General features: G+C 62.1%; 5 protein-coding genes across 6 annotated transcripts in view; 2 read left to right on the top strand and 3 right to left on the bottom strand.

Moving 5' to 3' along the window:
• LOC110407784 lies at positions 15-3,470 on the bottom strand. Its single transcript, XM_021415866.1, has one exon. The coding sequence runs from the start codon at positions 3,342-3,344 to the stop codon at positions 2,004-2,006; it is 1,341 nt and encodes a 446-aa protein (XP_021271541.1). The 5' UTR covers positions 3,345-3,470; the 3' UTR covers positions 15-2,003.
• Positions 8,475-9,657, top strand: CLDN3 (claudin 3). The gene has a single exon (XM_021415318.1). The coding sequence runs from the start codon at positions 8,581-8,583 to the stop codon at positions 9,223-9,225; it is 645 nt and encodes a 214-aa protein (XP_021270993.1). The 5' UTR covers positions 8,475-8,580; the 3' UTR covers positions 9,226-9,657.
• On the top strand, positions 11,107-13,660 carry ABHD11 (abhydrolase domain containing 11). The gene is made up of 6 exons (XM_021415317.1): positions 11,107-11,230; positions 11,504-11,639; positions 11,752-11,925; positions 12,308-12,478; positions 12,691-12,872; positions 13,175-13,660. The coding sequence occupies exons 1-6, from the start codon at positions 11,154-11,156 to the stop codon at positions 13,311-13,313; spliced, it is 879 nt and encodes a 292-aa protein (XP_021270992.1). The 5' UTR covers positions 11,107-11,153; the 3' UTR covers positions 13,314-13,660.
• On the bottom strand, positions 14,403-16,638 carry CARD16 (caspase recruitment domain family member 16). Its single transcript, XM_021415319.1, has 2 exons — positions 15,440-16,638; positions 14,403-15,268 (listed from the first exon to the last, which is right to left on the bottom strand). The coding sequence occupies exons 1-2, from the start codon at positions 15,444-15,446 to the stop codon at positions 14,679-14,681; spliced, it is 597 nt and encodes a 198-aa protein (XP_021270994.1). The 5' UTR covers positions 15,447-16,638; the 3' UTR covers positions 14,403-14,678.
• LOC110407545 (caspase-1-like) overlaps positions 16,785-22,309 on the bottom strand; it is a 6,682-nt gene continuing 1,157 nt past the window's right edge. The window contains exons 2-10 of one of the 2 annotated variants that reach the window (XM_021415315.1): positions 20,880-21,436; positions 20,284-20,556; positions 19,838-19,974; positions 19,429-19,605; positions 18,970-19,201; positions 18,706-18,858; positions 17,967-18,076; positions 17,517-17,622; positions 16,785-16,971 (exon numbers count right to left, since the gene is read on the bottom strand). In XM_021415315.1, coding sequence (XP_021270990.1) covers positions 17,530-17,622; positions 17,967-18,076; positions 18,706-18,858; positions 18,970-19,201; positions 19,429-19,605; positions 19,838-19,974; positions 20,284-20,556; positions 20,880-20,886 — 1,182 coding nt within the window. In that variant the 5' untranslated portion in view covers positions 20,887-21,436 and the 3' untranslated portion in view covers positions 16,785-16,971; positions 17,517-17,529. Of the gene's footprint in view, positions 16,972-17,516; positions 17,623-17,966; positions 18,077-18,705; positions 18,859-18,969; positions 19,202-19,428; positions 19,606-19,837; positions 19,975-20,283; positions 20,557-20,879; positions 21,969-22,309 lie in introns of those variants that run through there. The other variant, XM_021415316.1, reaches the window with a different exon arrangement.

Here is a 22,309-nt window from a genome sequence, read left to right as displayed (position 1 = left end):
CCCTCCCAGGGCACTATAGAGACAGGGCCACCGCAGACATAGGGTGCTGCTCCGGGATGGGGGACTCCAGGGCACTGACCACAGCACCACACCATGACTGTAGGCTCATCTCAAGTCACCACTTGGCCCCACATAGAGCAGACCCCACAGCACCCTATGAGGGGCCAGGACCCACACTTGGCGACTGGGAGCAGCCGAGTTTTTATGGCCCTGGTGTGGCAGCAGGTATCGGCTGTGCCTGGCACACCCTGCAGCTGTTCCAGGTTTCACCACAGTTTCCCTGCTCCCAGTTTCGGTTTCTGTGGCCTCTCCTGCCCAGCTGTGCTCCCGCTCTGTCCTCGTACCTCTCACCCATTGGCATCACACTGTGGCAGGCACCTGGCCAAGCCTGGGCTCAGTGTTAGGGCTGATAACAATGTCCTTCTCTCTCAGGAGAAGAAAGGAGCCAGGGCTGGGATGATGGGCAGCCACCCCTGGTGCTGCCCAGCTAGCGGGACACGGGCTGGTAGGTGCTCCAGTAAGTGTCACTGTCACAGTGGGTGTCCTCACTGGGAACAGGCAGTGACCATGTGGATCCCAGCATGGAGCCAGAGCATCGCTCTCCCGTTGCAAACCATCCACCACCATTCCCAACACATTTGGGTTGTCCACTTCCATCCCCATCTGGAGCTGGGAGCCCTCAAAGTCCCCAGTGAGCACCGGAGCCTCACGGTCCAGATCCTCTGCGCCACACTGGGCACCATGTGCCATCCCCGCATGCCCTGAGGTGCCCATGAAGGACGTTCCCAGGGCTGGCCACATGCCGGATGTGCAGTGGCACAGTTCCAAGGCTAGAAGGCAGAAAGGCAAAGCACTGCTGTCACCCACACCAGCCCTGAGGTGCTTCCAGGCAGCCCTGGGGCATCCCAACCCATCCCAACGCCCCACGTCCCGCTGGCGCCTGCCTCTCCTTCCTGCTCGGAACAGCCGGTCAGACAGGAGCAGCGTCGGGTGACGGCCCCAATGCCCGGGGCCCTGTGATAGCGTGGGGCAGCCCCAGTGCTGTAAAGGCATCTCACTGCTGAGCCACCTGCTGCCACTCCTCCAGGTGGCCCAGGAAGGGAGCGTGGCTGTGGTAGGGCCTGGGCTGAGGAGCAGAGGGTGGGAGGCTGGGACTGTCCCTCCAGATTTGGGATGTTTCATGCTGATGTTCCCCAGACACGGGGTCTGTAGCTTGGAACCTGCAGGTCACCCCATCACCGAGGCCACCAGATAAAGACAACGAGCACAGTGGGTGCAGCACTGTCATTTAATGCGGGATGGCTGTGGCGCAGGGTCAGGTGCTGCCACACCAGGGGTACCACAAGCCCCCCGTGGATGGGAGAAGCTCCTGCCCCATGGATGGGAGAAGCGCAGCGCAGAGCTCGGTGCTGCCTCCCCGACCGGTTCTCCCAGCCCAGCCGCTGCCTTCCCACTCCCACGATAATGATACCCGCACCCCGACGAGCTGCCGAGAGAAATCCCAAGTGCGTACAGCTAGGCGAGATCCCCAAAAGTAGGTCAAAGTAAGAACTGGGGGCATGGAGAGGGAAGAGCACCGAACACCCCTTGAGATTACGCTGCGTGTCACTGAGCCACCGCGTCCTCTGGCCACGTGGGACAGACTCGGGATGGGACATCTCCTGGGGAGACATCTCCTCGGGACATCTCCTGGGGATTCTCCCCATCCTCTGCAGTGATGTTTGGACAAGACGGAGCCGCACGGAGCCGCGTGTCACCGGCGGGACAGCACCCGGCACATTCAGAGTCCCGGCACAGCACCCCCCAACCCCCGCTGAGGAGATGCCGGGCAGGCAGCCAGGACGGCAGCCTGCTGCTCCCATCCCAGCAGGATTAAAGAACCAGCTCCAATCCCGGTGAACAAAGGCGGCTCTGTCTGCCCCCCTCGCTCCATCCCCTCCGCGGCGCCCCGGCCCCAGACCCGCTCCCCGCGGGGCATCCCTGTCTGGCAGGGAGCGGCGGCCCTACACGTAGTTGCTGGCCGGCAGCGAGCGCGCCGCGCTGTACTTGGCGGAGTAGGGCTTCTCGCCGCGCGGCGGGCAGGTGCAGCACAGCATGGCCCCCCCCAGCAGCAGCAGCGCGGAGGCCGCCCAGCCCACGTAGAGAGACGAGCCCAGCTCCCGCTTCTGGGAGTCAGCCACCAGCGGGTCGTAGAAATCCCGGATGATGGCGTTGGCCGACCAGCAGACGGGGATGAGGATGAGGATGCCGGCGACGATGAAGGTGATGCCGGAGAGGATCATCACCTTGGCCTTGGCCGCCTCGTCCTCCACGCAGGTGGTGCACTTGCCGCCGGCGATGGCGAGCAGCGTGCCCAGCACGGCCAGCACGATGGCCACCACCAGCAGTGCGCGGGCGGCCTGCAGGTCCTGCGGCAGGGCCAGCATGGAGTCGTACACCCGGCACTGCATCTGCCCCGTGCTCTGCACCACGCAGTTCATCCACAGCCCTTCCCAGATGATCTGAGCCACCACGATGTTGTTGCCCACGAAGGCGGTCTCGCGCCACATGGGCAGCGCGCAGCAGAGGATGGACGCCAGCCAGCCGATGACGGACAGGGCGATGCCCAGCACCTGCAGCCCCATGGAGGCCATCGCTCTCCGCCACGCAGTGCCGCCCGCCGGGACCATGCCGGGCGTTATATGCCCTCGCCGAGGGAGGAGCTCTGCCGCCGCCTGCCATCCCGCCAGCACCGGACGGAGGGGTAGAACCAGTTTCCCAGGATTCCTCCGCTCGCATTTCTCCCCACGGCCATGACACCAATCGCTGCTCCCACGGACGGCGCAGGGGGCTGGGATCAGGCCACCCAGGAGCAGGAGCACGGCTGCACTCTGCCCACGGGCAGGAGATGCCCGGGTTGAGCCCAGCTCAGGGTGCTGAAGGGCAACAGTGGCATCCGGGATGGGGATTTCTCCAGCATCACTCCCAGCGCCTCCTTCTCCATGACCTGCATGGATGCCTCCGTGCTTCTGTGCCTCAGTTTCCTCCCCATAGCTCCTGACCTTGCCTCCATGGACCCGTGCCAGCCTCGTGCTGGGCTCCATGCCGGCAGGGCACAAGCACCTCTTGTTTGTTCCCTGGCATCGTACAAGTGCTTCCCATCCCTCCATTCGGCCTCGGGCAGGAGGCACCTCCCCACCGAGCCCCACAAACCGGTCGGAGCTGCCACAGAACAGAGGCAGTACTGCTTGGAGCAGACAGGGGCAGCCCCCAGCCCAGCAGCCCCTCACACATGCACACCGCCCCCACCGAGTCCCCTGGCATGTGCATAGAGCAGCACAAAGACAGAGCACAAGGACAGACATTGCACCACTCCCCCTCTGGCTTAATCTCTGGGAATGATAGCAGGGCCCAAGGTTATCTCGGTTTCCCAAGCATGCGGGCGTGGGTGGATAAGGTATCGGGGAAACCCTGTGGGGTCAGAGGGGCCAGCCCCCACCAGGCACTGCATCCTTGGATCTGCTGGTGATAAATAACGGCAGCTTGCTGATACAATTAATTGCTAATTAATTGCTAATTGTTCACCATGATGGGCTCTGGGGCTGTCTCCGACCACGCCAGGTGTCTCTGGGCACAGAGGAGGCTCCTGCTCCAACACACAGCCCATGTGCCCAGGGGTGGCTGCAGCTCCATGGTCCGTGCATGGTCCATGTCACAGGGATGCCACCAGCGCCATGGCCAGGGACACCAGTGTCCAGCCAGGCCAGGCAGTGGGGATGCTTGGGTCTTGCTGCAGCCCTCCCTGCTGGCTGTCTTGGGAAGCCACCATCTGCCAAGGTGTGCTGGGGTGCTCATCCATCCATCCATCCATCCATCCCTCCATCTGTCCCTCCACACATCTGGAGCGCCCACATTACTGGCATACCAGCATGCCCACCGTGGAACCAAAGGGCAGTCAGGGCTCCCTGTAATCAGCAGGGCGGTGTCAGGGACCCACCCACACTGCAGCATCCCCTGCCTGGGGCAGCCCTATGGGGATGCAGTGCCAGGGCCAGACCCTGCCCCAGGCTGGATGTGGCCTGGGCTTGCAGCTGGCTGCGCCAACCACACCATAATTTGGGGTTGCAGCGAGCGTGCACACACGTGTGCATAGCTCCATAGGAAAAGCCCATCCCCGTGTGGGCCGTGTCCCTGCAGGGCTCAAGGCCGTGCCTGGGTCTGGGGACAAATGGCAAGGTGGGAGCGGGGCAAGGCCGGAGCCACAGCAGGCGCCAGCATGGCCGTTTGACAGCTGATGACCATAATTAAAGCCAGAATGTGACATATCCTCCAAGTGGTGTCTGCCTGAGAAGCAGCCCTCATGCCCTTCCCATGACCCCCAAGCATCCTATGTCCCAGCACTGCCATGAACGCAGGGGTTAGCAGGGAGCAGTGTGGTGACAGCAGCATTGTGCAGAGCTGGAGCATGCCACCAACCTACGGACAGCAGGAGCCCCTCCACACCAAAACGAGGGGCTCACCCCACCCTGAGGCCCCCACCGCAGTGGGATGGGGCCATGCCACAGCCCCACAGCGAGGTGCTGAGCCCACCTCAGTGCAGGGACAGGGACCTGGGCAGCCCCTGCTCACCATGCTGCTCAGCGCCACAGGGTCTCGGAGGAACCTGCACCGTGCCTGACCTTGTGGTGTGCCGAGGACACCTGCAGGAACAGGGCTGGCAGATGTCCCCACGTCAGATGTTGACAGCATTTCCCCCTCTCCCTCGACCCCACATTCTCTCCGAGCAAACAACCGCACCGCGTACCTCGAGGTCCCAATGAGGAGAGCACAGGGAGCCGGGCTGGGAGCAGGGGCTGTGCTGGAGCCGGCGCAGAGCCGAGCAGCCTCTCCCCGCGGCGCGCACGGGGATTAGTTACCCACGCTCCTCAGAGACTCAATGTTCCCGAAAAGTTTGTGCCTGACATAAAACCCCCCTGACCGGCTGAAATGTGCACACTAAGGTTGTTTTTCTCTACCTGAAAGCAAAGGTTTCCAGACTCAGCCAAGAGCCCATGGAAAGCACTGTGCAAAGAACTGCTGCCAGGAGTGGGAGCTTTAGCCTCGAGACACCAAGAGAACAAACCCCCTATCCACTTACTGAGCAACAAGCAGCCCCAAACGGGGGTTAAGCTACGCCAACGGGACGTGCGAGCCAGCAGCCATGTCCCAGGAAGGTGACACGTTGGACACGGCACGACGGGTGTGAGGGGTCCGCGTGCGGGTGATCCCTGGGGGTTGGCACCACAGCAAAACCCGGGCCCACTCTGAGCCCTTCGGGGTGGAGATGCCCAGAGCACACTGCAATGTGGGGCGCACCGCCAGCCCCCTGCGAGGCCCCGCAGCGCAGTCCCCGCCCCGCCGCCAGACAGAGCTGCCATTGATGCCGGAGCCGCCTTACCTGCTCCTCGCCGCTGCCAAAGGGGCTTCAACAATGGACGTCTGTGTGCCCTGGCCGGGGCAGATCGACAGCCCCGCGCCTGAAATATAAGCAGGCAGCAGCGCTCACCCCACTGCCCTGGGGGGACAGGCGCAGGCCCCGCCACAACCACAACCACGGGGGAACACCCCATGCCCCGCGCCCGCCGCACCACACGCACGTGAGCGGGACGCGGCCCCATTGTGCCCGGAGCAGTTTCTGCTGGTGCTGCTGTGCCGTCACCCGCCCTGGGGCAGTCAGCACTCCGAGGCGCACATGTGGATGGGGACGGGGAAGGGGATGGGGTTAGGGTCACCCACGGCGGCTGTCCCCATGCTAGTGCGGGTGCTCATGGAGAAAGGCCACCAGCACGGTAAAGCTCGCACACCCCTTGGGTCTGACCTTCATGTGGAGTCACCGTGGCAAACCCATCCCCGCGTCATCGTGTGGCCCCTCTGGTCCCCATCGCTGCGACTGATGAGCCCCATCCCTTCCGAGCTGCAAGACGACAGCATCACTGGGGGGCACATGGGACCCCTGCAGGCCTGCCACCCCCGTGGCTGTTTTGGGTAAACACCATCAGTCTTCATTCCTTGCCACAGGAATGCATCCCAAAGCGTGCGGCGGCCTGCACCCCGAAACCCCGGTGATTTGCCCCTTCCTCCGCTGTGAGTCAGGCAGCTGCCGCTGCCCCAGGCCGGGGGCACGGCATGCACACAGCCTGTACTTTGAGCAATTTGGGATGATGGGGTGGGGAGGCGGCGCGGCGCGTGGGGGCTGATTGCAGGGCAGCCGTCACCCTGCTCCCGTGCCCCTGCCCCACAGCGCTCTGTGGGACATCCCCTGCCCCAGGTCCTTCCCCTGCCCCTCTATGTGTGCGTGTGTGTGTGCGCTTGTCTGCGTGTGCTTTTGTTCCTGTTCTGTCTGTGCTGCCGTATGTGTGATCCTGCGTCTGCACCTGGGTGTACTGGTGAGTGCATCTGCTTGTGCACATTCCCCCAGGGGTACCCTCCTACATGTGTGCCAGGTGTGCAAGCACCCATGTGTCTATCCGTGCATCTGCTGCTCCTGTCTGTCTGTCTGTCAGTGTGTACCTGTGTGTATGTGCACCTGTGCATTTCTCTTTGTCTGATTGTGTCTGTGTACCTCTATGTGTGTATGCGCACCTGTGTGTGACGGTCTGCGCATGTGTGCACCTGTGCACCTGTGCCTTTCCCTGTCTGCCTGTCTGTCTGTCTGCACAGCTGTGTCTGTGCATCTCAGCCGGCAGGGGGTGTGTGTTTGGGTGTGTGCGCACCGTCTGCTGTGCACCCAGTGCCTGTGCACCCCAAGGTTTGCTCTGCCCCAGCTCCATCCTTGGGGTGGTTGGGCACACCTCCCAGCAGCACTTCGCCTGGTGCGAGCCCCTGGGGTCCTGCTTGCACAGGGACCCTACGGGACCCCCCTGTGCCCACCAACCCCATGGAGTGCCGTGGGGTGGCAGGGTGCCATGGGGAGCCAGGGCCGGGCATGGGGTGCTGCAGTGCAGTGTGGTGCTGGATGCACTCAGACCAAGGGTGCTGGTGTGCTGCGGGGCAGCAGGAGCTGATCCAGCAGAGTGGGGGTGTCGAGGTGCTACAGGGCACACCTGAGTCAGGGCCTCCCTCCATCGGGGGGCCGAGCAGGGGGGGGCTCCAGCCACGGTTCTGCCACCGTGCTCTCGTGTAGTTAATGAGTTGTAGGGGAGCCCTCGGCAGCGGCCAGGAACAGGCTGGAGCATGCCTGCGGGCACTCGTCCGCCGAGTACAGGGGGCGAGCGCATTCCTGGGGTGGGGGCTGAAATACCTGCAGTGCTCTGGCCGTGCAGAGCTGGGGGGGGCTGGCCACACACAGCAGCACCCCGCTCACTCAGGGGGCTCACTGGAGGGACGCTGCCCCCCAGGATGGGACTGCTCGCGGGGCCGTCTCACACCCGCCTTGTTTTTCCTTCTCCAGCTGCCACTGAGCCAGGTGGACGAGGTGACACTGCAGGAGCATTACGTGCTCCGTCTGCTTCCTTCAAGGACAAAATATTTGAGCACGATGAGTAAAGACATTTATCACCTGGCCGGGGATTCCCGTAGACACACCCAGCACTGCACGTCCCACAGGAGGGAACGGGGTGGGGGGGGGCGGGAACGGGGGGATGGAAGGAGACGGGAGGGGACAGGAGGGGACAGGTGAGTGTGGGTGGGATGGGGGCTGTGCAGGGCAGGGGTCTGCACGGGGCCAGCAGCACAGAGCGCGTCGTGGAGAGGCAAAGAGGCTGCACTTTGCACAGTGATGCAAAGGTGCCCGAGTGCTCCCTGCTCTCGCTGAGCCACGGCGAGATAAGGAGCAATCTGCACGCGGATAAAAATACCGACAAGGCCATAATCTTAAATAAACTGCCTTTCTTTTGGACACTATGTTAAACGTGAGATTTGATAAAGCGCTCCAGAAGTACAACAGGCTGTGACCTACAGCATCCCTGACAGGCCGAGCTGTGAGGCTTTGGGCTCCCACCCACCCATGTTGTTCTGTGCTGTGCCATGCTGTGCTGTGCTGTGTTGTTTCATGCCTGGTGGGGGGTTCAGCCCCTATCTGCGGCCCCCTCCAGCACCACTGGTGTGAAGCTGAGGGGTTCCCAGCCCTTGCTGCTTCCTTTGGGGAGGGTTGGAGGGGGCCAGCGGTGGCTGTGGGCTCCCTAAAGGGCACTGAGGCGCAGGTGGGCACCAGGGCACACAGCAAGCCAAGAGCCGGGCAGCCCCCGGCCGTGCACTGCAGCCCTCCATCTCACCGGGCTGTGACGATGGCACTCGTCCCACCCCACGCCCCGAAACCAGGCCTGTGCTGCAGTGGCCATCTCAGGTGGCTCTCCCCCTCCCTCCACTGCGCCAGCTCCATCTCCGCAAACAAAGGGGAGGGTGTGGGACACGGCAACAGAGCCAGTGGTGAGGAGCGTCCGGCAGAGAAACCCCACCCCGGGCGGGCGCTGAGCGAGCGCAGCCCAGCCCCGGCCCCGCCAGCCCTTATAAGCGCAGGTGCACCCAGGTGTAAGCCGATCCCCACGGCTGCAGCGGCAAGCGAAGCACGGGGTGGTTTCGGTCAGCGGGTTCCTCTCTGCCATCGCTTGGGAGCCAGACACCATGTCTATGGGGCTGGAGATCGGTGGGGTGGCCCTGTCGGTGCTGGGCTGGCTGTGCAGCATCATCTGCTGCGCGCTGCCCATGTGGCGGGTGACGGCCTTCATCGGCAACAACATCGTGACGGCGCAGATCATCTGGGAAGGGCTGTGGATGAACTGCGTGGTGCAGAGCACGGGGCAGATGCAGTGCAAGGTGTACGACTCCATGCTGGCCCTGCCGCAGGACCTGCAGGCCGCCCGCGCGCTGCTGGTGGTGGCCATCGTGCTGGCCGTGCTGGGCCTGATGGTGGCCATCGTGGGCGCCCAGTGCACACGCTGCGTGGAGGACGAGACCACCAAGGCCAAGATCACCATCGTCTCCGGCGTCATCTTCCTGCTCTCCGGCATCATGACCCTCATCCCCGTCTCCTGGTCGGCCAACACCATCATCCGGGATTTCTACAACCCGCTGGTGATCGATGCGCAGAAGCGGGAGCTGGGCACGTCGCTCTACGTGGGCTGGGCGGCCTCCGCGCTGCTGCTCTTCGGGGGGGCCCTGCTCTGCTGCTCCTGCCCCCCCAAAGATGAGAGGTACGCACCCAGCAAGGTGGCCTACTCCGCCCCGCGCTCCGCCGTCACCAGCTACGACAAGAGGAACTATGTGTGAGCCCCCGCGCCCCCAGCCCAGCCCTAAAAGGGGCTCGGCCGCCCCTGCGTCCACTTCCAGCCCCACCACCGGAACCGGCACCGCCGGGGACCCTCCGCCCCGCGGGCCGGGGAGAGATCCTGTCCCCAAGGGTGCCCAGCCCCGGTGGGAGCAGGCCGGGGAATGACGGGGGGGTGATCGGATAGGTGCCGGGGTCAGGGCCGGGCAGTGTGAGCGGGAACCGGGCGGGCGGCTGTGTCAATACCGACGGTTTCATGTAAACAGAGCTGGTTTCGGGTTGCCAGGAGAGCTGTGCGCAGCAGCGCCAGGAGGAAGCTCCGTGCCCTGCCCCACCGGCCCCCCCGGGTCCCCCCGCCGGCCGGGCACCTTCTCTCCCTGTTACGCGTGGTCTGTACAAGTTACATTTGTCAATAAACGAGTCCTTTTTTGGTATCTATGTGTCCTTGGGCCCCTTGACAGGATGGGGGGAACACAGGGTGAGAGCCATCTGGGGAGGTAATGGCTTCAGCCCTGCAGGAAGGCAGCGTGGTGCTGATCAGCATCGTGAGCAACGACAACGCCAGCCCTGGAGCCCCAACGGGAATGTGCTGCAGTGGGGAGGGCACCTCTGTCCCCCCAAAATGGGGGCATGAGCACAGAGCTATCCCCACGCAAGGAGCCTCGCAGCACCTGCGCTGACCCCAATGACACCAGACTGGGGATGGGCATTCCTAGTCCCTTCCCACCAGGCCCTGGCCCCTCTCGGCCCTTTCCCCCTCTGGCCCCCTCCCAGCTGGGCTGCAGGGGCCCAGCCGCTGCCCAGCTGACGTCCCACCACCGGCACTCCCTGCCACTCGGTACAAAGTCTGGCACTCCGGCAGCAAAGACCGGCTCTTTCCCCCCGTAAAGGCAGGGGCGAGGCCGCATTGCACAACGCCCGCACTGCCTGTTCCCAGCCCGGCAGCACGGTGCAGCTCTGCCCGGCGCCGGACGGCCCCCGCCTTCCCCGCCACACTCCAGCGAGCAGGGACAAAGCCGCAGGTGCATCGCTGCGTCCCGCTCTCCCCTTCACCGGCCCCCGAGGCCATCCCGCAGCCGCTGTCAGAAAATCGCAGCCGAGAGGCAGGGCTGAGCAGGTGGTTCGGCCGCTCCCCGCTCTACGGCCCCGCAGGCAGCTCCAGCTCTCAGACCCGCCGGGGGGGGGCGGCTCAGGTTCCCCCCAGCCCCGCACACATGGCTGCCCCGATAAGGATCAGCCGTGCGCTGCCGGAGCGGAGCAGCCCAGCTGGGGCCGGCCTGGGGCTCCCAGGGACGCGGGGCCTGCCCTGGCCCAGGGCCACACACAGGCGGGCGGTGCCCTTGCTGCCAGCGGAGCACAAGGAGACCATTGAGGGCCGCGGCCCCCCCGGTGTCAGCTCTCTCTGGCGGCAATGGTGGCACAAGGTGCAGGGAGCAGAGCACCCACAGCACCTGTGTGCTGGGTGCGGGCTGCTGGGACGAGGGCGTGGGGATGACCGATGCCTCAGAAGGAACCGGGCCCATGGTGTGGGGGACTGTCCCCGTGCCCGGGCTGTGATCTGGGTGCCCCCGCAGCCCCCGCCCGCTCGCCACGTCCTGTGCCAGGGCAGCGGGCACACGGCCACAGCGCTACGGCCCTCACACGGCCTCAGAGTCCCCGAGCGGGGCCGGGAGCTGGGGCTGAGCCCAGGCATCGCGGGGCAGCGCACGGGGACGCGTGGTGGCACGCAGGGCACGGGGCACAGCGCAGCACGGCCCAGCACGGCTCGCAGGCGTGCGCGGCGGGCCCGGCCCCGGCGCTGAGTCACGGTGCCGCCTGCAGTCCGCCGAGCAGCCCTCCCGCCGCCAGGGGGCGCACTCGGCCCGCAGCGGGGCGTGGTCGCCGTCACATCGCGTCACGACCGCGCGCCGCCCGCCCGCCCGCCGCCATCATGCTCCGTCGTCTGCCTCGGGGCTTAGGCCGCGGCCCCGGCCCCCGCCCGCCGCCCGCAGTCCGCTCCGCCGTGACGTAAGGGCCCATCCGCGCGCGGGGCGGGGGCAGGAGGGGCGCGGGTCCCGCGAGGAGGGGCTGTGCTCTACCCGCCCCCACCTCGGCCCTAACCCCGCCCCCTCCCGTGGTCCCCTCCCCTCAGGGCCTGGGCTCGCCGCAGGCCTCGCGCGCAGCCCCGCCCCCTCGCAGCGGCCCCGCCCCCAGCCCGTGCCTCGTGCTCCCCGTGGCCCCGCCCTCTCCCGTGGCCCCTCCCCCTCTCTGACCCCAGCCGCGACCCCGCTCTCTCCCCAGGGCTGTGCCGTTGGCCCACAATGAGGTGGGTGTCCGGGACACGCGGCCACCCCTGGTGCTGCTCCACGGCCTCTTCGGCAACCACGGCAACTTCCAGACAGTGGCCAAGGCGCTGGTGCGGCGCTTTGGTGGCCAGGTGAGGCCACGGGGAGCAGCTGCAGAGCCCCCACTCACAGGTGATCCCACAGATCTGGGGGCCACGAGCAGTGCCCGGCCCCAGGTGACACAGAGCCCCCCTGGCTGGGCAGGTGCTGACAATGGATGCACGCAACCACGGCAGCAGCCCCCACAGCCCGCTGATGACGTACGAGGCGATGAGCTTGGACGTGCAGCACCTCCTGGCCCACCTGGGCATCCCCAAGTGCATCCTCGTGGGACATAGCATGGGTGGCAAGACGGCCATGGTGCTGGCCTTGCAGCGGGTGAGTGCGTGGTGGTTCCCAGCGGTGGGACGGGGCTCGGTGAGTGTTGGAGGTGGCACTGAGAGAGGCAATGCTGGTGTGGCCATGAGCCCATGGTGAGCGGCTATCCTCAGCACTGCTCAGAGCTGTGAGTCAGGCTGCAGGGCTCTGCCCTCAGCCCACCACACTGGCATCAATCACACAGGAGCTTTGAGGTCTCATGTGCAGAGATGCAGGGAATTAAGACTTCAAGGAAGGGTTTGTGGAGCTATCTGCTGGGACAGGAGCTAAAATCTTTCAGAGGGCCTTGCTGGGAGCAGAGCCCCATGCCTGGTCTCACTGCACTCAGAGCAGGGCAGGGAGGTCTCAGCTTGCATCCAATCTGCTCTGTTTGTGTCTCCAGCCAGACTTGGTGGAGCGTCTTATCTCCGTAGACATCAGTCCTACGTCAACCACGCTTATCTCCGAATTCTCTGCCTACATCTCTGCTATGAAGTCAGTGAACATCCCGGCTGGTCTGTCCCGCTCTGCAGCCCGCCAGCTGGCTGACAGTCAGCTGAGCTCCGTGGTCCAGGTGGGAATTCCCTCTCCTAGAAAGGGGCTTCTGCCCCTAGCCTGGGGCTCTGCATTCCTGCCCGCTCGATGCTGACCTGGGCTGCTGGGTCACAAGGGTTGCAGGACACTGGGGAATATGACATGCATTGGCTGTGAGATGGGTAGGACAGAGGGTTCATTGCTCTCACTGAAGAGCATGTGATCCGCCGGCACGTTCCCCTTTTGTGGCAGCACCCTCAGCTGAGACAGTTTCTTCTCACCAACCTGGTGGAGTTGGAGGGCCGCTACATCTGGAGAGTGAACCTGGAGGCTATTTCCCATCACTTGACAGATATCATGAGCTTCCCTGACTTCCACAAGCCATATCCTGGCCCTGCGTTGTTTTTGGGAGGATCCAACTCGCCCTATATCAGGTGAGACTGAAGAGAAGCTGCTCAAAGTCTGTGGTCTGACCCCTTGTACCATTCTGCGGCTGTTGAGGCTGGGTGGAAGCACCGAGGTAGGGAAGGTCCTGGAGTGAGCTCTGTGCCTCCAGCAGCCAGTGACTCCGATGTGCTGGAGAGTGAGGTGGAGCCTGAAGGCAGCTCCAGGCTTTTCTAGCAGTGAAGGAGAGGATGTAGTCAGACCTGAGATACCTCTGCTTGCAGCGGGTGGAGGAAAGCATCTGGATGGATCTCTGATCACACTTCTCATGCTGTGTTCCCTTGTCCTGCAGCTCCAAAGACTACCCGGAGATCCAACGCCTCTTCCCCAAAGCAGATGTCCAGTTCATCGAAGGTGCAGGCCACATAGTCCATCAAGACAAGTTTGAGGAGTTCGTCACCGCTGTCCTCAATTTCTTGCCACCACCGTAGTGCTGGCCACCGGGGTTTCTGCAAGCACCACATGGGACCTGAGGAGCTCTGGGCAGTGCAAGGAGAGGGTCAGCCCAGAGCAGCTGCCACCTTTGCAGTCAGAGGACATCTCCCATCCCCGCTCGCAAGGAGCTAGAGCAGAGAGATCTCAGTGCCCAGCCCTGCCACCTCCCAGGGACATGGGGTGGCAGTGGCCCAGGACATGGCCTGCATGCACCCGAGTGCTTTGGACACAAGGAGGAGGCAGGAGAGCCCTCTCCTTTTCCTACCACCATACCATCTGGTGATGGAGCTGCCAGTGATTTGCAGCACTTGCAATAAACCTGAATCCATGCCAAGGCAGAGAATGGTTTGGACGTGGCTGTGGAGGGGAAGGGGAGCACTGACAGGCACGGGAAAAGGCTCTCACTTAGTGGAGGGGGTGGTGGTGGGAGGTATCAACTGTGCTGTTAGACATGAGTTTAAGGATCTTTCATGGCTCCCAGAGGAAATCACTTCCCTCCACCACCTCTGAGGCAGTGGGAGGATATGGAGGAAGCTGCCTCCTGAGAAAGGCCGGGCCATGGGTTGGCAAAGGGAGGAAGGAGTGGTGGGAGCATGGACACCCACTCTGCTCTGCTTTGGGCTTCGGGCCTGTGTATGGAGGGGGTTTGCATTCACTTTCTGTCCAGGTTCAGCCCAAGGAGATGGGAACCTGGAGAGCACATGAGGCAGAAACTGGAGATGCACAGGGACATGAGGGCATGAGGCAGCTCCGCTACAAGGGCAAAGTATAGCTCTCACAGAGCTCTGGGCAAGGAGGAATGGAAGAGGCAGAAAGCAGCAGTTCATGTCCCACCAGTGCAGGGAGCAGACGCGTGCTGAGCAGTTGTGTTTTTCACAGCACCCAACTTCCCTCTGCCTCCTTGATGCACAGGTACTTGCTTGGGGAGCACTGCTGCATCCGCTGCTGGCTCTGGCTGCTCACAGAAGGCCTGGAGGACCCATCAGAGCTTGTGAGGTCCCAACTCTGAGCAGCCCTGGGTAATGTACAGAAGTCACGAGGTTTGAGATTGCCTTGGGGTAAATTAAGGTGAATCAACACTAACCAACTGGTTAACAATTTTATTCAATCAAAGGGTAGCTTCATATTTGCCTGAGAAACGTAATTATTGGTGCTACAAAGAAATACCTAAGAAATGCTAAGAAATACACTATTAGCAGTAAGCTATGATTATATGCCTTGCATTACATTCTCATATGACTTGAGAGAGAAAGAGACAAAGATAGAAAAGAGAGAGCCACCACTCTTGGATCCAGAAATGTTGCATCATTCCTTTGCCTTTTATGTGTTTGCCTCGCCCCCCCTGCCTCCCAGGGAGGAGCTCAGTTCTTCGGAATGTTCCAGAATTGAGTCTGGCATCCTGTGCACTGGGAGGCTCTGCAAGCACAAAGGCGGTTACACTGGAAAGGACAAGAGGGGGCTGTCACAGTGCATAGGGCAGCGAGCAGAGCCTGTCTGCCCCATAGCGGATGTCCCACAGGGGACAGCAACCTGAGCAGTGACACTGGGAATTCCTGAGTGCCCCACATCTTCGGGCCTGGGCCAGCGGGCAGGGCAGGGCTGGGCTTCCCTCCAGCACCCCGTGGGAGGCGCTGGGAGCCCAAGCATGGCCGGGGCAGGCCATGACCCTGCCTCTCACCTGCACCAGCACCCAGTCTCAGCTGCTCCGCCAAGTTGCTGTCGTGCTTCCTGAGGCTGTCAATGAAGATGGCGCTGGCCCTAGGGCCCTTCAGGCGTACGGTGTCTATGAGGCTGCGGGCCTTGTCGGTTGTCACTGGGTTGCCCTCCTGCACCTCGTCCACTTCTGCCTGGTTCAGCACCTTGTGGGCCAGCAGCTCGTCCAGGAGATTGGAGACCACAGCCTTCCTCACGCGGCTCACAAAGTCGGCGCGCACTCTCAGCAGTTCCTGGTCTGTAGGGCAGTCCTGTCAGCACCCCCGTGCAGCTCCGGCTGTCCCCCCACCCATGCCTGCTGTTCCCTTTCCCATTTCCTCCCTCAGTGTTTCCCACTCTCCCTCACCCACCTCGGGGTGCCAGCAGCCCCCGCTCCACCCCAGGGCCCCACACCTCTGGCTGCACTCACCTGCCATCAGCCCTCAGCCCCTGGCCCACCGAACAGCTCCAGCAGCTGCTGCTTGTCAAAACGGAAAAGTGAAAGTCAATCAAAGTTTTGCTTCCTTTTTCCTTCCTTGGCCTTTGTAACCACGCGCCGGAGCCCTGCTGGCCCCAGCCCTGCACAGCATGGTGAGCCCCCAGAGCTGCAGCCCTGCACCGTCACAGCCCCTCTCACACCTCTCCCTGAGGGTGCAGCCCACCGGGCACCCGGAGCTGTGACACTGGTGGGCAAGGAGGAGTGGTGCTCAGGACCATATGGGGGTGCTGCTTACAGCTCCTGGGCCAGGGAATGCGGCCGCTTTTCAGCCAACAGCTGCCATCCCATGTCCGCAAGATCCCAGTGACCTCCAAATAAGCCAGGAGCAGGGCTCGGCTCGGCTCATCCCTTCCTTGCTCTGCTCCACCCAGGTGTTGATAGGGTCTCAGTGCTCTGGGCAGCACAGGGCAGAGGTCAGGGCCTGCAAGTGGGGGTTGGCCTACAGGTAGGAACAGGCGCTGTGCTGCTTCCTTGAGCACATCCCTGGGGGACTGCCCGCCCACTCCTGTGTGTAAGGTAGAGCTGTGCTTGCTTTGCTCTGTGCCCTCAGATGCTTCAGGACACAGAGATCTGGGATCTCTCTGCTTGGGGAGGTGAGGGAAAGCATCTGGGTGGACCTCTGACCATGTTTCCCATGCTGCACTCCCTTGTCCTGCCTCTGCTGGGCTATTAAGATGTGGATTTAAGGATCCTTTGTGGCTCCCAGAGGGAGGAATCACCTCTGAGGCAGTGGGAGGATACGGAGGAAGCCACCTCCTGAGAAAGGCTGCTCCATGGGCTGGCAAAGGGAGCTGTGAGGAAGGAGCAGCGGGAGCATGGATACCCACTCTGCTCTGCTTTGGGCCTATGTATGGAAGGGGTTTGCATTCACTTTCTCTCCAGGAGAAAGGAGATGGGAACCTGGAGAGCACATGAGGCAGAAACTGGAGATGCACAGGGACATGAGGGCATGAGGCAGCTCTGCTACAAGGACAAAGTGTAGCTCTCGCACAGCTCTGGGGGGGGGCTTGGAGGAGGCAGAAAGCAGAGCAGACTGTCCCAGCAGCGCAGGAAGCAGATGCACACCAAGCAGTAGTGGGTTCTCTAGGAGCCCAGCTGCAGGCAGTGTGTGCCCAGCCAGCCCCCAGGCTGTCCCCAGGCTGGCTGCCCCCTCCTCCATCAGCTCTGGTTCCTCACCTCCCGTCTGTTCACAACTGTCCCCAGGAAGACAACACAGCAGCTTCTGCTGGCCATCACCCACCCACCAAGGGCTAGAGGCAGAGGAGAGGTGCTGTCATGCGTTCTAATCCTTTTTATTAGTCAACAAGCCAAGTCAGAAACAGGGCAGAAGTGGCTCTCAGAGCGACGGAAGGCATCTGTCACAAACAGGGAGAGGCTTGCATCACAGGCTGTTTGGAGTGGTAAAGAGAGATGTTCACCAGGTGTGTGCGTAGTGTTCTAGTGCCGAGTATCTTTGCTGCTCCCTGGAAAGAATTTACTCAGTGTGAGGTTGTTTGGAGGCCACAAAAGGGAGGAAGAAGAGAAGACCGAGGACAGTTTTGTTCTGGCTCTCTAGCTGCCTAGCAGAGGGAGCAAAAGAAGCTGGTTTGGAGATTCACTGTTTCTGCAGAGCTGGTTTTGGCCTCTATTTTTTTCATTTCCTTTTCTGAAGTGCATCTCTGCAGCAGAGCTGTATTCCCTGAGCTTGAGCTTTCTGCTGTCTTACTCCCAAATTCAAACACTTTCTCTGTCCATGCCTTATTTTTTTTAACCCATGGAGAACATTAGAACAAAAAAGCTCCTGAGACACAGGCTGCTGCATTGACTTCCTCAAGCATCCATCTTTTAGAGCCAGTGGGAGATGGGGAGGGAGTCAGGCCCCTGCTCCCAGCACGTAAGTCCTTGGGACATAAAGCCTGAGCTGTGTGCTCTGGAGCCAAGGTGTGATATGGAATTGCCCACTGACAAAGTACCAGGCGTGGAGCACAAAGAAGAGGCTGTTGCAGAGGTGCGAGGTGGAAAAACTCACTGTGGGCAGGAGATCAGAGGCCTGGGAAGAGATAGAACTTCTTGAGCATTGTAGTCCTCTCTTGCGTTGGCAACTGCCGAGGAAAGTTTTCAAAGGAATGTTGGACCTGGAGTGAGAGAGAGAGCACGGGAAAATGAAAGCAATTCCCTTTCCAGCATGGCCACAATGCAGGGCATCAGGAGGCATCCCCAGGAAGGTGTGTTTGTACAAAGGATGCCATGGGCTGCACCAACCCAGCAGGCTCTCGCACGCCCACCCCACTGCAGGACACTGATCCCCATGGAGAACCAAACCCAAGCACCCGGACCTCTTCAGGACAGAGCCTGCTCCCCAGATTTGCAAGAAACAGCCTGCCCTGGCCAGAGCTCTGCTGCAAGCAGGCCCCTGTTCCTGCAGCAGTATTTCTACCTGTTGGCATGGCTGCATTTGCATTTAACTACAAAGCCTCACCTTTCGGAACATCTCCTGCAAGTCACTGTTAAAGGCATGGTTTCGAAACTGCTCCACCAGTCTCTGGATAAAAACGGAACCTCTTGTGGGGCTTCTCCAGGAGACAGTATCTGAGGAGAATGAAGATGCTAAGTGTCATTCCACTGGTGTTCCCCAAAGCAGCGGCAATCAACACACGGTGCCAGAGCAGGAGTCTGGGGCACCTTCTAAGATCTTTGTAGATGGCCGAACTGACCAGTAGGCCAAAGAATGGGAAAAGGACAAAGCTTTCCTGGAATGCTGGGTGTGATATTTTCTCTGCTCTCCCTGCTCCCAGCCACGCTCCCAATGCATGCATGTTTGCACGGCCTGGAGCCATCTGTGACCTAGCCAAACTCCTCACAGGAGAAGGCAACTTTCCCCAGCTAGTGATTACAGTGAGATAAACAGGCTGGGGAAGGAGTGCAGGCTGAGCCGCTGGGGAGGGCTGGAGGGCACAGAACTCCAGCCATGGTGGCACTCACCCAGAAAGGGATCTGGGCTTGGAGTGGCCATGTACCCTGACACTAGGGGGACACTGCGCTCTCCAGAGGCTGCTGGAGCAATGCCTGAGCTGTGCATGCTGGGCCACCGAATGGAGGGGACCTCGTCAACCCACCCTGAGGAGGAGCTGTGGGAGAGACTGACAGGGTAGGGAATGGGAGTCCTGCCCCCCTTGCCTTCCTTCAGACAGGAGAACTCTCTCCATGGAATTGCTTACCAGGTGTGGAGGAATATAAAGTGGCAAAATCACTCTCCAGGTGAACTTCTCTAATTTTATCACCTTGCAGCCTTGCAGTCCTTATGCTGTGTGAGCTGAAAACGGGCATCTCATAGTTGGTGGAGTCACGTACCAGCACAAATCCTTCGTTTTCTAGGAAGGCACGGCCAGCCATCAGCAACAGTGTGCCCTGACTCCAGCCAGTGCTCCAGGTGAGCCTGGCTGGCTTGCTCACCTGGCAGGCACCCTGCAGCAGGGACTCACCTCCACGGCAGCACTGGATAATGACCACTTTGGGTTTGCCCATCAGTGCCTTGCAGTGCTTGTTGTTGAAATTCTCGTAGATGGTGCTGAAGGAAAGGATGTCCACAGTCCCATTACTCTCAGTCCCACAGATCCCAGCGCTGTTTCCGTGTGACATGAACACCAGGAAGGTGCTGTCAGAGGTCAGATGATCTTTGTGATCCGCAAACTTCTTCATGACTGTGGTCATCTCCTGCAAAACACCAGGAAGAAGGAGCATCATCCACCTGCAACCAGCTGTGTGGAAATCCAGTGCCAGTGGCTGTGAGCAGGAGCCACTGCCACAGGGGACAGAAGTGTCCCTGTGGTGCCTGAGATCCCTCACAGCCATGTCTGCCCTGAGCCCCCCATCTCCACTGCACACAAGGGTCTCTGCAGTGCTCCTGGGGCCAGCGTCAGCACCTTTCTGCAGTCCTTTACCTGGGAAGTTATGTCTTCATGGCACTCCACCTCGTAGCCCAGCCATTCTAGCAGATTTGTCATCTCCTTCACGTCCACTTCAGCCCCGTCCCGCTGGCTCAAGTGCTCAAACTTGGTGTTGCAGATAAGCAGGGCCCTACGGGTTCGTCTCTCCCGAGGCAGGAATATGTCATAGATCTGTGATGAGAGAACGAGGTGATGAATATTTGTGGATGGGTGCAGGGGGCTTCTCTGGGAAGGCAACTAATAGCAGCAAAGGCCTATGTATGCAGCACCCACATCTCCCCGGCCCTGGGGCATCTCCCTGAAGCTCCTGCCCTGCTCATGGACCCTTGGCAGCCTTTGCCCCCTCTGGTGGAGAGGCTGCTCCATGCTCCAGCCCTTCTCTCATCTCCTCCACCCACAGCACCTGATTTCCCTCTGCCTCCTTGATGCGCCGGTACTTGCTCAGGGGGCACTGTTGCATCCACTGCAGGTCTTGGCTGCTAATGGGGGGGCCGGAGGAGCCCTCAGTGCTGGGGGCAGCCGGTGGTGCACCAGGGGACTCTGCAAGCACAAACGCAGTTACGCTGGAAAGGACAAGAGGGGGCTGTCACAGAGCATAGGAAAGCAAGCAGAGCCTGTCTCTGCCCCATAGTGGATGCCCCACAGGGGACAGCCACCTGAGAGCCCTGCTGTCACCACGTGGTGAGGGGTACACACTGCCACAGCGCAGTGACACTGGGAATTCCTGACTGCCCCACATCTTCGGGCCTGGGCCAGCGGGCAGGGCAGGGCTGGGCTTCCCTCCAGCACCCCGTGGGAGGCGCTGGGAGCCCAAGCATGGCCGGGGCAGGCCATGACCCTGCCTCTCACCTGCACCAGCACCCAGTCTCAGCTGCTCCGCCAAGTTGCTGTCGTGCTTCCTGAGGCTGTCGATGAAGATGGAGCTGGCCCTAGGGCCCTTCAGGCGTACGGTGTCTATGAGGCTGCGGGCCTTGTCGGTTGTCACTGGGTTGCCCTCCTGCACCTCGTCCACTTCTGCCTGGTTCAGCACCTTGTGGGCCAGCAGCTCGTCCAGGAGATTGGAGACCACAGCCTTCCTCACGCGGCTCACAAAGTCGGCGCGCACTCTCAGCAGTTCCTGGTCTGTAGGGCAGTCCTGTCAGCACCCCCGTGCAGCTCCGGCTGTCCCCCCACCCATGCCTGCTGTTCCCTTTCCCATTTCCTCCCTCGGTGTTTCCCACTCTCCCTCACCCACCCCAGGGTGCTTCCTGTGCCACCACCCCTCTCTTCCTGTTGCCACACAACCACAAAAAGCACCACAGGACATGAATTCCTTGCCCAGGACACGTGCCTTGTGCCGTGTCCGCACAGTGCCATGGGCTGCGGTGTGTGAGGCTCAGCGGGGCCAGCAGACCCCAGGCAGCCCCTGCCCCACCCCAGGGCCCCACACCACAGGCTGCACTCACCTGCCATCAGCCCTCAGCCCCCGGCCCGCCAAATGGCTCCTGCAGCCGCTTCTTGCAGGAATACAAAAATGAAAGTGAATCAGAGTTTTGCTTCCTGTTTCCTCCCTTGGACTTTGTCACCACTCACCAGAGCCTTGCCAGCTCCAGCCCGGCACAGCACAGTGAGCCCCCAGAGCTGCAGCCCTGCACCGTCACAGCCCCTCTCACACCTCTCCCTGGGGATGCAGCCCACCGGGCACCCGGAGCGGTGGCACTACCAGGTGAGGAGGAACGATGCCACACGGTGGTGCTGCTCACAGCTCCTGGGCCAGGGAACGTGATTCCTCCTCAGCCGCAGGCTGACATCTGGACAACGCTCAGGCATATGGTCCCATTTTGGGTGGTGCTGTGAAGAGGCAGGATTTGGAAGCAGTGATCCTTGTGGGTCCCTCCCACTTCGGGATCCCATCCCTGTGATGCTGCAGGCCTGCTGCGGGGCCTGTCCCCTTTGGGTTCCTGTGGGCAGCGGCATCCTCATCTGCCCCGGGCTCATTGCTCCTCTGGTGGGGAACCACCACCTGCGATGGGAAATCGAGACGCTAAGGGACACTGTGACCACAGGAAATATTCTAGGATCCCCAAGTTCAACCCCAGCCCACCCCACCGTGCCCATTGCCCACGTCCCTCAGTGTCGCATCCCCGCGGCTCTGGAACACGTCCAGGGACGGTGACCCCCACCCCCTGGGCAGCTGTGGCACGGCAGCATTCCTCTTTTGGAGAAGTTTTTCGTTACATCCAACCCACAACGAGTCCAGCAGGGCCACGTCAGAGGCGGAGCGCACAGCGAGCGCGGCCGCAGTGGCACCGGCAACGGCCGAACGCGGCGAGGAGCAGCGGGACAGGGACACGGACACGGACACGGACACGGACACGGACACGGCCGCGGCGCTCGGGACTGCAAGGGCCGGGCGAGGCAGAGCAGCTGCCCGAGGACAGGGCAACCTGACCGCGGCCCACCGCTACGATGAGGAGACGTTAACGCTCCTGACTCGCCACGCTACCCCACGCAGCCGTACTGCCACGGACCCCCCCCCCCCGACGCGGGGACACGGCCGGGCCACGGGCTCGCAGCCCAACCCCCGCTCCCCGCGCCGCTGTCTGAGGCGCAGGGCTGGCCGCCCTCCGATTGGCTGCGGCGGGACGCGCTGTGATTTCTCATTGGGCCCCGCTCTCCGGGTCCCACCCCTCGCCCCGCGCCGCGCCGGGTCACGGGACGCGCTGTGGGCGTGTCCCGGCGGCCGGCGGCGCTGGGCGGGGACGCGTTCTTTCCGCTCATTGGTCGGCGTTGCCGGCGAAGTCGGGCGCCGATTGGCGGAGCCGCGCGGGTCGGTGGGGGCAGGGCGGGGAGCCGCACGCGGCAGAGGCGGGAGCGGCGCGCTCGGACTCAGGTG

The sequence above is a fragment of the Numida meleagris genome, chromosome 18 (assembly GCF_002078875.1).
Source record: "Numida meleagris isolate 19003 breed g44 Domestic line chromosome 18, NumMel1.0, whole genome shotgun sequence".
Lineage (NCBI taxonomy): Eukaryota > Metazoa > Chordata > Aves > Galliformes > Numididae > Numida > Numida meleagris.
Note: the sequence above shows the minus strand (reverse complement) of the source record. Positions and strands in the feature narration are given on the sequence as shown.

What these genes read in the sequence shown, in the direction of transcription:
- LOC110407784 (XM_021415866.1), bottom strand. Translation starts at nt 3,344, where the DNA reads ATGTCTGTCCTTGTGCTCTGTCTTTGTGCTGCTCTATGCACATGCCAG.
- ABHD11 (XM_021415317.1), top strand. Translation starts at nt 11,154, where the DNA reads ATGCTCCGTCGTCTGCCTCGGGGCTTAGGCCGCGGCCCCGGCCCCCGC. An exon ending in TGGTGCTGGCCTTGCAGCGG is followed by an intron (nt 11,926 to 12,307) that starts GTGAGTGCGTGG and finishes TTGTGTCTCCAG; the next exon opens with CCAGACTTGGTGGAGCGTCT. An exon ending in TCCAACTCGCCCTATATCAG is followed by an intron (nt 12,873 to 13,174) that starts GTGAGACTGAAG and finishes CTTGTCCTGCAG; the next exon opens with CTCCAAAGACTACCCGGAGA.
- CLDN3 (XM_021415318.1), top strand. Translation starts at nt 8,581, where the DNA reads ATGTCTATGGGGCTGGAGATCGGTGGGGTGGCCCTGTCGGTGCTGGGC.